This window comes from Mustela lutreola, chromosome 1, assembly GCF_030435805.1.
Source record: "Mustela lutreola isolate mMusLut2 chromosome 1, mMusLut2.pri, whole genome shotgun sequence".
Taxonomy (NCBI): domain Eukaryota; kingdom Metazoa; phylum Chordata; class Mammalia; order Carnivora; family Mustelidae; genus Mustela; species Mustela lutreola.
The window spans coordinates 22,724,204-22,736,692 of NC_081290.1; the positions used below are offsets into that span (position 1 = coordinate 22,724,204).

Consider the following 12,489-nt stretch of genomic DNA (forward strand, 5'->3'; position numbering starts at 1 on the left):
CTTCTCCCATTTCAGCTTTCAGCTCAAAAGCCACCTCTGGGGGTGCCTGGGTGGCTCAGTGGATTAAGCCTCTTTCTTCGGCTCGGGTCATGATCTCAGGGTCCTGGGATCGAGCCCCGCATAGGGCTCTCTGCTCAGCAGGGAGCCTGCTTCTCCCTCTCTCTGCCTGCCTCTCTGCCTACTTGTGATCTCTTTCTCTTTAAAAAAAAAAAAAAAAAAAAAAAAGCCACCTCTGAAAGGCTTTCCCGGACCTCCCCGGCGGAGTCTTTCCCCTTCTCCCACCACCTCTAGCACTTAATTCGAGAAATTACTGCCTGGATTCACTTGTTTCCTGCGTCTCCCCATCCCCAGCACCTACACGAGAAAACCTCCAGAGAGCAGGGGCCTCCCCTGTTTAGCGCCCAAACACCGCCTCGGACGGAGTGGATGCTGAAGAAATAGGGGCTGGCTGACGGAATCTGTAATTCCAACTCTGTAGTTGTTCCCCAAAGTTGTTCCCCCAGGGGCTCCCACGAGGTTCTTGTTTGCGGCAAGGAGAGATCGCGCCCTCAACAGCTCACTCCGATCCTGGGCGGGAAGGAAGGTGCGGGGTAACGACGGCCCCTCCCCTCGCGTCGCCCCTCCCCGCCCCCCGCCTCTCCCCCTCCCTCCCAGCCTGCCCGTCGCGGGTCCCACGCGGGCGCGCGGTGCTGGGCGCGCGGTGCTGGTCGCGCATCGCGGGAGCGGGCGGCGCTCAGACGGCGCTCAGACGGCTGACCGCGGAGGGAGCATGGCGCTCTCGGCCGTGCGCTTGGTGCTGTTGCTCCTGGCCGCGGACTTGGCAGGTAGCGCTCACCGCTCACCCGCCTGCTCGGCCAGGACGGGGTAGGGGGCGGTGCGGAGGACCATCGGGAAGTGGGTCTGGCCCCCCAGCTACCCACCCCGGGATCCCGGCCCCCTGGCGGCCCTCCGCACACCCGTTACTGGCGGTTCCCGCGGCCCGCGGTCGTCTAGGAGTGCGAACGTGGGGGGCGTGCAGGGCTGGGGGGTTGCGGGGGAGGCAGCGATGCTCTTTGGTTCCTGCCTGGCCTTGGCTCCCGGCTGCTCCGCAGTGACCCCCTGCCGTCTGCCCTTTCTCCCTTGAAGCCGATTTTCTGGAGGCCACTGTCAGACGTTGGTTTTTTACGGACACAGGGGCCCCCACTGAAGCTCTGCAGGAGAGCAGGGAGAGGGCTGGTGACCGCCGAGTGCGTCTGGCGCGCTGAGGCTTAGGAGAAAGGGGCTTGAGGCCCGCCCCATTACACGCCGGTTTGAAAACCGAGTTAAAACCGTAGCCCTTAACGTTAAGTGGTGCGTTTGTTGCCCCGAGCCCCAGAGGAGAAAAAGATCGAGAATCAGAGTTACTTCTCTTTTATTCCAAAGCTCCGAAGTTCTATCTCAGGCGTTAGGGTGGTGCATTACAGAACCGGTGCCAAATGTTCCTTCGCTGTGCCTGCGGGAGCGGTGCCAGAGGACGCCTGAATACCCTTATCTGGGGGTGTGGGGGTGGGCGGTGGGGGCTGTTCAAAGAAGCTAGGCATCTGAGACAACGGGAGAGGGTGGGCCGGGATGAACAACAAGCTGGATTTTAAAAGCCCCTAATGAGTAAGAATTGACCTTGACCGTGTACTTGAAGGTCTGTCTTCTTCTTGCAGCCTCTTTGGACTCTTTGAGCTCGGAGTTTGATCAGCCTTCGGAATACAGAACAGTAAGTAGGAAACCGCCTGTATTGTTTCCACTCGTAGGGAAGACCAGATGGGTTGGGTTGGGGCTAGTTTTCAGGCCGGACCTGCCACTTTTTTTTTTTTTTTTTTTTTTTTTTGACCTTCCACTTCTGAAACTGTTGACTGCCTCTTCAGAATTCAGATTCTAAGGCAGATCTTTTCATGCAGATCAAAATTGTAAATTTTGGTTGAAAATAGCTCAGTCCTTGAAGCCCTCAGCACGTAGTTTCCTTTAATAGTTTCTTTGATGATTCAAAAGGTCCTTGGTCTAATGGTTACGTCTTGTACTAGACATTTTATGAACATTATCTAAATAATAATGTCCACAGAGTGTCCTGACTGCAGCCTGTCTTTCTTCCTGTACCTTCCACTGCTTTCCCATAGCTTGTGCTCTTCTATCCTTATGCTATTGGCACACTGTTTTTGTTTTATTTTTATTATTGTTTTTAAGATTTATTTATTCATTTTAAAGATTTAATTACTTATTTGTCAAAGAGAGGGAGAGAAAGAGCGAGCACACGAGCAGGGGAAGCAGCAGCAGAGGGAGAAGCAGGCTCCTGGCTGAGCAAGGAACTAGATGCAGTCCCAGGACCCTGGGATCCTGACCTGAGTGGAAGAAAGACACTTAACTGACCAACCAAGACACCCAGGCGTGCCATTATTTATTCATCTTAGAGAGAAAGAAAGGGCATGGTGTAGAGAGGCACAGAGGGAAGAGAGAGAGGGGAAAGCAGACTCCCTGTGGAGTGGGGAGCCTGATATGGGGCTCCATCTCCCCAACTCTGAGATCATGACCTGAGCCGAACCAAGAATTGGACACTTATGACTGAGTCACCCAGGCGCCCCTTTTTTTTTTTTTTTTTAAGATTTTATTTATTTGTTTGACAGAGAGAGATCACAAGCAGGCAGAGAGGCAGGCAGAGAGAGAGCCAGGAGGAAGCAGGCTCTCCCCTGAGCAGAGAGCCCAATGCAGGACTCGATCCCAGGACCCTGGGATCCTGACCTGAGCCGAAGGCAGCACCTTAACCCACTGAGCCACCCAGGCACCCTTGTTTTGTTTTTAATTCCAGAGTAGTTAACATACAGTGTTATATGAGTTTCAGATGTTAGTGCTACACCATTTTAATTACTGTACCTTTGTAGTAAGTTTCAAAATGGGGAAGTGTGAATCTTACAACTTTTTCTTCAAGATTGTCTTGGCTTTTCAGGGTCACTTGCATTTCCATATGAATTTTAAGATCATTTTGCCAATTTGCAAAACAAAGCAGTTGGCATTTTTGATAGGGATTGCATTGAACCTATAGAGCCATTTAGGGACAATTGCCATCTTAAGAAAGTGAAATCTTTTGATCTATGTATATGGGATTCCTTTTCACTAATTTAGGTCTTTAATTTCTTTCAGCAATGTTTTGTAGTTTTTGGTGTTTAATTCTTACACTTCTTTTGTTAAGTATGTTCCTAAATATTTTATTCTTTTTAATGTTGTTATAAATGGGTCTTTTTTCTTAATTTCATTTTCAGATGCGTCACTGCAAGTGTATAGAAATACAACTGATTTTTGTATATCGATCTTGTATCCTGCAGCATTGTTGGACTTCATTTTTAGTTGTAGTCGTTCCTTTTGTATTCCTCAGACCTGTCTATATAAAAAGAGAAATTTTGTATAAATCAGAAATAGTTTTATTTCTTCCTTCCCAATCTGATGCCTTTTATTTATTTTATTGCCTAATTGTCTTTGCTAGAATATTCTATATCAGGTTGAAAAGAAGAAATGAAAATGGACATCCTTGTCTTATTCCTAATCTGGAGGGAAAAGCATTCAGTCTTTTACTATTAGATATAATGTTAGCTCTGGGTGTTTTACAGGTGGTTGAGGAAGATGTCTTTTCTGCTTAGATTGTTGAGTTTTTATTATGAAAGAGTGTTGGATGCTCCTTTAAATTAAACTGCTTTGCTCTCAGATCAAACACTTCCCTCACCACTGTGCTTTTGGTTAGTCTGCTCTATTTCCTTGAGGTAGACATTCTCCCAAATCCCTCTGATCTACATTCTATCTGCCACCGTGTATATTTCTTTTTTTAAAATTATTTTATTTATTTTTTTTTCCATGTGTATTTTTTGTTTTCTTACTCTACACTGAACTTCTTACAGGCAGGACTCAATTTGTCTTTGTCCTTGTTTATCATCTATCTTAAAATCTTTTCCATTTATCAAATACACAAACAAGGGAATATATCTGGTAAAGTATTTAAGAACTTTTCAGAAGAAAAGATTCAGAGTATAAAGCTCAGAGAATTATCTAGAAACATAGCACATCCTTCTACAGAAATTAAATTGATTCTAAGGAGTAAGTAAAAACGTGATGTGGCCCTCTTCCAGAATGAGAGTGTCTTCAAAAGCTCTGAGGAGCAGACTACCATGGGTAAACTCTCCTCTATAATTGGCATGTTGTGAGGTGTAATTTAGAGCCTCCCTAGATGGTGAACCTATTCTGAATTTATATATATATATATATATATATATATATATATATAATAAAACTAGGGTTAATGGGGGCATAATATATTAATGAAATTATTTGACATCATTGATAAGAGTGAAAAGTATTTGTTCATAAAGCCTCATGTCTCAGCTCAGAGAAAATCCAGGAAGTGAGTAACCTGAATTTAATAAAGTTAAATGGTAGATAGTCAAAGCTGGCTTTGAAATCATGAGAATTAGACTGAAAACAGCCTGGGATACCAACACTGTCTTCTCGCTGGATAGATCCCTTGGGGAATCTGAGAGACATCAAAGGTTTTCTGCTTAAAAAACAAAACAAAATAAACAGAACTTCCTCACCGGCCTGTTAGTCCTCCTCCAAATCCTTATATTAGTCATTCTTTGAGATGAAAGCATTTGAAAACTTCTGTTGAATACTAAAAAACCCTAAGATCTGCAGGCTAAATAGATTGATTTTGATTAGTTGTTTATCTAGTCCATCAGAGAATGTCTTCACATGATCGTTCCTCTGTTGGTGACTCTGTATTTAAATCCCCCCTTTTTTTTTTGTTAAAAGATTTTATTTATTTGACAGAGAGAGATCACAGTAGGCAGAGAGGCAGGCAGAGAGAGGGGAAAGCAGGCTCCCTGCTGAGCAAAGAGCCTGATGTCGGACTTGATCCCAGGACCTTGAGACTGTGACCTGAGCTGAAGACAGAGGCTTAACCCACTTAGCCACCCAGGTGCCCTCAAATTTTCCCTTTTTATAAGGATACCAGTAATACTGGATTAGGGTCCATTCTGCTGACCTCATTTTAACTTGATTCTCTATACAAAGACCCTATGTCCAATAAGGTCACATTCTGAGGTACTGGTAGTTATGACTTTAACATCACTTTTTGAGTGGGTACAATTCAACCCATAGCAACCCCTAAGGAAGGTCCAGTTATGAACCTGCTGCTTTCTTTGGTGCTGTTACATGCTAATACCTTAAAGGTCCAGACTAAAAGATTAGATTCTTGAATTTGTCTTGATATTATGCCAAGGGATTAAGGTGGAACGTAACAGCATTAATGTGGAGATAGTAGTAGGATGCAAATTACAAAGTTAAAGGATTGGAAAGTGAGTATGGTGTCCTGTCTTGGCCTTTCATTTCAAAATCAGCCAGGGCGCCTGGGTGGCTCAGTGGGTTAAGCCGCTGCCTTTGGCTTGGGTCATGATCTCAGGGTCCTGGGATCAAGTCCCGTATCAGGCTTTCTGCTCGGCAGGGAGCCTGCTTCCTCCTCCTCTCTCTCTCTCTCTGTCTGCCTCTCTGCCTACTTGTGATCTCTCTCTGTCCAAAAAAAAAAAAAAAAAATCTTAAAATCAGCCAGACTGGGGCACCTGGGTGGCTCAGTTGGTTGGGCATCTAACTTTTGATTTTGGCTCAGGTTATGATCTCAGGGTTGTGGGATTGAGCCCCGCACTAGGATCTGTCCTGAGCATGGAGTCTGCTTGAGATTTTCTCTATCTCCCTCTCCCCCTCCTACCTCCCCTCCCTTTCTAAAAAATTTTAATTTAAAAATAATAAATGAATGGGACGCCTGGGTGGCTCAGTTGGTTAAGCAGCTGCCTTCGGCTCAGGTCATGATCCCAGCGTCCTGGGATCGAGTCCCACATCGGGCTCCTTGCTCAGCAGGGAGCCTGCTTCTCCCTCTGCCTCTGCTGCCATTCCGTCTGCCTGTGCTGGCTCTCTCCCTCTCTCTCTCTGACAAATAAATAAAAAAAAAAAAAAAAAAAAAAAAAAAAAAAAAAAAAAAAAAAAAAAAAATAATAAATGAATAAAAATCAACCAGACTGAGGTCCTTTTCTTACATATTAGGCATTAAACCATTGCTTCAATGTTGCATCTGGGTTTTTTTTGCATTTGAAAAATCATTTTGTGTGTGGCAAATAGAAATATTTTTGTAGGATGTTTCTAGGAAATCTGGGAGACTTGAGACTTTGTCTTCCCCTCCACTATTTTGTGAAAAGAATGTCTTAGTTCTGTAATTTCTGTCTTCCTTTCTCTTTTCTAGCCAAACTGCAATCAGTATAAATTACCAGGATGTCCCAGAGACTTTAGCCCTGTATGTGGAAGTGACATGTCCACTTATCCCAACGAGTGTACTCTGTGTATGAAAATCAGGTAACATAATTTTACAGTACAGACTAGCCAAGTTTTCTTTAGTCTTTTTCTTGATTTTTGATTGCTTAGGAAGTAGCAACTCTTTTCTTGAATGTCAGAATCATATGTGACATAGTAGTTCTGTTTTCAGACAACATTTAAAAAGACAGAATCTTTTAGTGTATTTTCTAGGTCAAAGCTAGAGAATGGCATTTGTGATTAACCAACTATAGACTAGATAATCAGGCTATGTTACTAACCATGGATGGGCAGTTTCTCCAAATTAGGAGTATATTTAATAGTTAAACTTGTGAAATACTAAGTAGTTTTTATTTATTTATTTAAAAATTAAAAAAAAGATTTTATTTATTAGAGAGAGAGAAGGAACGGGAGAAGGAGCAGAGGGAGAGGGAAAAGCAGACTCCCTGCTGAGTGGGGATCCTGATGCAGATGTCCCTAAAAAAATTTTTTTAAGTAGGTTCCAAACCCAGTGTGGGGTTTGAACTCATGACCCTGAGATTAAGAGTTGTATGCTCCATCAGCTGAGGTGCCCCTTGAATAGTCTTTTAAATTCAGAGGCATGTGCAGGTAACCTGTACCTCCTTCATTATGAGTTGGGACATAGGTCTTAACAATTCTACCTAGGAGAATACTAAGTAGTATGTGTTCTACCTGATGTCCTTCATGTCCCAACAGGGGACTGTGACTCCTCCCGTAGGGGTAAAGCAGGGCGAATCGCAGGATTAGGCACATTTCAAATAACCACGTAGTGCCAATTTTAAATTCATGAATTCCTCAGTTTATTGCAAATTTTATCACACAAATTAGTCACACAAGAAAGTTAGTGGAGGGGTCCCCTGGGTGGCTCAGTCGGTTAAGTGTCTGCCTTCGGCTTGGGTCATGACCTCAGGGTCTTGGGATGGAGTCCTGCCTCAGGCTCCCTCCTCAGAAGGAGGCCTGCTTCTCCCTCCCCCACTCCCCCTGTTTGTGTTCTCTCTCTCGCTGTGTTTCTCTCTGTCAAATAAATACAAAATCTTAAAAAAAATTTAGTGGAGGGAATTAAGAAGCCCCTCTGAAGAGGATCCAGGAGGGCGTCACAAGGCGAGCAGGGAGACACCTGTCCTGCGACAAGCTTTGGCCTGGATTTCAGGCAGGTCACCTTCTATGCTGACAGAGCCTCCAGCAGCATCTGTCTTGACGTAGCATCTTCACACCTACAGCTTGGGTGGTCGATCAGCCTTCAGACGTCTGCTGGACAGCTCCCTTGCGTGAGAGTCAGCTTAGTTAGGTGTACTAGTTGTAACCAAGAGTCTCTGCCACATCAGCTGGGCCCACTTGGTCTTAGCACACGTTTTTCAAGCAAGTTCTTACTCATGTGTTGGTCACAGAGCTAATGTGTATGGGCATGCCCTAGGTCCTACGTCAGACATCGACAACTAATACGGGAGTTCACATTGGCCACTGACACCCTATGTCATCTTACTCTAGCTTAGCCTAATGTGTTCCATGGGAAGGAATCATATCCAAAGTATCACGCCAGGACAGGGTATTCTGCTTTGTAGATTGGGGGTCCATTCTCTGATGTCAGTCTTTGGTGAGTTACCTCAGTCTTCTCGGAGTGATTTTTCTGAGGTTAGTGCCCAGGATTAGGAAAAAAAAATGATAGAGTTGAGGCTTTCACACTCACTGTGTACCAGATTTAGCTTTAAAAATGATTAAGTCAGCATCCCCTGAGAGGAAATCTATGGGTCTTCTTGGTACAAAGGGCAGGACAGTTTCAGTATGATGGGTAATAAGTATGTCTTATGGTTGTTCAATTTGCAGGGAAGAAGGTCATGATATTAAAATAATCCGGAGTGGACCGTGTTGATGGAGCAGTTTATAGAAGAGAACTCGGAGGAACCACCTTCCACAGTATGCTAGATGAATTCCATTTCCCCTTTTCTCTTTCCTATGTTCCTTTGCATGGGATTTCTTAGCCCATGGGAGGTGTGGAAGAGGGCTATGTGCAGTGACGGATAATTAAAACAAACACAAAAAAAACCCCTTGTTTCTTGGCTTTTGCCCTTTGAGTTAAGCTTATTGCCTAGTGCCCCTGTGCATTGCTTTATTTAGCTGGAATAAAATCAGCCTTGTCTTCAAGTAGTGCTGTTCTCTGTTGAATACCCGTTCTTACTCCGCAGCCTGCTGGTGGCTCTTCTCGCAGGCAAAGATGACTTTCATGAGGGCGAAGTGGAGTCTTTGTTTAGAGGGCAAGATTTATTCTCTTTCCCCCTTCCTACACATCTTTCAAAGTTAAAGTATAGGTACCTAGACAGTGTTCTGCACTGGGCACATGCCTGTGAAATACTTGGAGCTGACTGTAACCTGAGCTGGTGAAGTCCAGGATCATGCAGGTAAAAATATTTCCTAGATTCAGTATCGTCTTCCAATAGTTTCCCATCAGGGCTCATGCAGATATTTGGGTTTTCACTCCTTTTAGAGCAGTGGTTCTCAGCTCTGGGGCGATTTCCCCCTCAGAGGACGTCTCTCGATACCGTCTGGAGGCATTTTTGGTGTCACTATTGAAGGGTGGGCACTGCTGACATCTAGTGGGTAGACGCAGGGGATGTTGCCAACCATCCTACAGCACCCAGGACAGCTCCCAGCAACAAAGAATTTTTCAGTCCAAAGTATCAGTAGTACTGAGATTGGGACATCCCGTTTTCGAGTTTGATACAAAATAAGAATAAACATTAGCAATAATAAAGGCGATGGCGGATTACTTTATTTTTTTAATTTTTAAAAAGATTTTATTTGTTTATTTGACAAAGAGAGAGAACACACAAGCATGGGTAGTGGCAGGCAGAGGGAGAGTGACAGGACAAGCAGGCTTCCTGCTGAGCAGGGAGCCTGATATGGGGCTGGATCCCAGGACCCTGGGATTGTGACCTGAGCCAAAGGCAGATGCTTAACCGACTGAGACACTCAGGGCTCCGGTAATTTTTTTTTTTTAAGATTTATTTATTTATTTATTTATTTGAGAGAGTACAAGTGGGGTGGACGGGCAGAGGGAGAGGGAGAAGCAGACTCCCCGCTGAGCAGGGAGACTTTTGTGGGGCTGGATCCCAGAACCCTGAGATCATGACCTGAGCCCAAGGTGACCTGCAACTGGCTAAGCCACCCAGGTGCCCCTTATCTCTGTTTATTTTAGCATAAAGAGCTTCATTCTTAGACTAGCTTCACCTCCTGTGTAAGAGACAAAAATCTGAAGTTCTAGATTCTGTCCTAGCAACTTCCTGAACTAACAGGAAATCATTCTTTTCCACGAGCTCCAGGTAAAAAAAAGAATCTGAAGTCACAGCCCCTAAAATTGTACTACCTGAAAAGAAAATGACTCTTCTGGACAAAGACTCATGATTGGTTCATTACACATCCACGCTTCAGGCCGATTGTTGTGGCCACAGGAAGTAAGGTGGTGTAGGGCCTGTTCAGCTGACATGGTACACTGGGTGCATTGTTCCCAGAGGGAAGAAAGACGAAAATCCAAGAGAAAAAAAAAACCAACAAATGTTAACTACAGGTTGTTTACAACTTCTAATGATTATAAAACTGTTTCAGAGAACGTTCCTCTACACACATCTTTGTCATTTGAATATAAACGTATTTACACATAAGATGAAGATAGCTCTAAAAAATTTTTGAGAGAAATTTATGCTTGTGTAGTACACATTAGTCATTGGGTGTACCCAGGACCTCTCCCTTCTGCCCTAAAGAAGCATGGTGACCCCTCACCATGGAGAAAGACTATAGTAAGAGGGCATGAGGCCAACACGCCGAGGAAGCAGAGACGGAAGACTCAGAGCATCTTGGTAAAAGTTGACATTCTGGGCTAGGGCTGAGGGATCCCTGTTTCCTGCCTTGCCAAGGTTTAGGCTTAGTTGGTCAACTTTTCCTTTGATTTTGTGAGCTGGCCCACTGTCCATTCAATATTCCCCACTACACACCTTTTTTTTTTTTTTTCTTATAGCACTGGGAGTTGTGTTGTTATCACATAAACTCTTCTAATAAATTCAAGCAATTTGGAAACATATAAAGTAAAAGGGTCTCTCTCTTTTAGTCTCATTCTTTTTTTTTTTTAAAGATTTTATTTATTTGACAGAGATCACAAGTAGGCAGAGAGGCAGGCAGAGAGAGGAGGAAGCAGGCTCCCTGCTGAGCAGAGAGCCCAATGCGGGACTCGATCCCAGGACCCTGAGATCATGACCTGAGCCGAAAGCAGAGGCTTTAACCCACTGAGCCACCCAGGTGCCCCTCTTTTAGTCTCATTCTTCTCTTATCCGCTCCTCCTACAATGACATGGAAGGCTTTTATAGTCAGAAAGAACTAATAATAATGATTTCAATAAATAATTTAAAAAAGATTCACCAGTGTAAAAATGTGTTAAAAGAATTTTGCTGCAGTATTGGTTTTATGACATTTAACTGTTAATACTTCTATGCTTTTTTGTGTAAATTTTTGTCTATTATCTTAAAGCATATATATACTTATATATATCTCCTATAAACTTGTTTTTCTTTTTAATATTAGGTTTATATTTATATTAATATATGTAGTTTCTTCTTTTTATTTAATTTTATTGTTTTTTTGAGTTTATTTATTGAGAGAGAGAGAGAGAGAGAGCGCGTGCCTGCGTGACAGGGATGGGGGGAGGGAGAAGCAGACTCCCTCCTGAGCAGGGAGCCCTATGCAGGGCTCCATACTAGGATCCTGAGACCCAAGATCATGACCCAAGCTGAAGGCAGTTGCTCAACCGACTGAGCCACCCAGGCACCCCTGTAGTTTCTTTTTTCTTAAAGCTACACAGTATATTATATTATTGTGCTATTATTTATCTAGTCTCAATTGAGCTGTATTTGGATTGTTTATTAGGATTTTCTTGGTTGAGAGTGGAAAAACCCCAACTTCAACGCGTCTAATTAAAGGGAGAAGTGGTTCCTGGATACAGCAGATTGACTAAGCACATGGGCTCAAAGTCACATACCTGCATTCATTGAGCAAGTTATGATTTAGCTTTCTTTCCTCCTCTGTAAAGTGAGGATGATAACAGTACCTATTTCACAGTGTTGTGAGGAGAAAATAATACATGTCAGGTGCTTAGCACACCTGAAACATTGGCTATTTTATAGAAAACCATACCTTTAAAAAAAAATCAGCCTGCTTTTTTGACTTACCTGGCCCTATAACGAGGTATGATGTATATTTTCCCAAGTCATTACATAGAGATCTACTTCCTTTGAAAAAGAACTGCATTATCTTCTATTGTATGGGCATACCAGAATTTACTTACAATTCCCTAGTGATGGACATTTAGGTTGTCATTTCCCACCATAACAAATAATGTGTCAGTGCCATTTTGGTACATGTATCCTTCTTTATTTGTGCAAGCAATCTTTAGGATAAACTTACAAGATTGGGATTACTTGGTTAGAAGACAGGCAGATTTAAAATGTTGAAAGAGGGGTGCCTGACTGGCTTAGTTGGTAGAGCATATGACTCTTGATCTTGGGGCTGTGAGTTCAAGCCCCATTTTGGGTGTGGAGACTACTTAAAAAAAATGTTGAAAGAGACTGCAAAATTTCTTTCTGCAAAGGTTATACTTATTTATGTGCCTTTTTTGTGGTAAAGGGAGTACCTGGTCTTTTTTCACTTCCATGGTTGTGTAATTGAGGCAGTGCTGCCCCAAAGATGCTCAGAGTCATATTACAAATTCAGATTTGTGACCCTTTATTAAGTAATTCCTTAAAAAATATTCTCTTAAAAATATTCTGATTATAAAAATGATATGTTGTCATTAAGTTACCCAAAGTGAGCAGTGAAAAGAATAATAGTACAAGTGTATGGAGAGTTCCAGAATAGAATCTCCCAGAGGTTAGAGAGCTTGCCAGTCTTACTCATCATGGTATCTTCCGTGCTTTAGACAGTGCCTAGCACAGGGTGTATCTGTTGACTGAAGGAATGTTTGGGAGGCCTCATGAAATAATGACAACAAAACCACTAACCTCCCTGAATTTCCTTCCTTCGCCCCAAAAGGCAAGACAATTCAAACACACAGCTCACGCCGCACAAGAGAAATAAGCT

At 43.3% G+C, this 12,489-nt stretch overlaps 1 protein-coding gene and 1 long non-coding RNA gene across 2 annotated transcripts in view; one reads left to right on the forward strand and one right to left on the reverse strand.

Annotated features, from left to right (window-relative positions):
• The first annotated feature begins 697 nt into the window (after nucleotides 1-697).
• On the forward strand, nucleotides 698-8,511 carry SPINK2 (serine peptidase inhibitor Kazal type 2). The gene is made up of 4 exons (XM_059160520.1): nucleotides 698-824; nucleotides 1,674-1,726; nucleotides 6,281-6,390; nucleotides 8,194-8,511. The coding sequence occupies exons 1-4, from the start codon at nucleotides 770-772 to the stop codon at nucleotides 8,237-8,239; spliced, it is 264 nt and encodes an 87-aa protein (XP_059016503.1). The 5' UTR covers nucleotides 698-769; the 3' UTR covers nucleotides 8,240-8,511.
• LOC131823771 (uncharacterized) overlaps nucleotides 2,638-12,489 on the reverse strand; it is a 45,236-nt gene continuing 35,384 nt past the window's right edge. The window contains exon 3 of the long non-coding RNA XR_009350662.1: nucleotides 2,638-3,382. This is a non-coding gene — a long non-coding RNA (uncharacterized LOC131823771). The remainder of the gene's footprint in view (nucleotides 3,383-12,489) is intronic.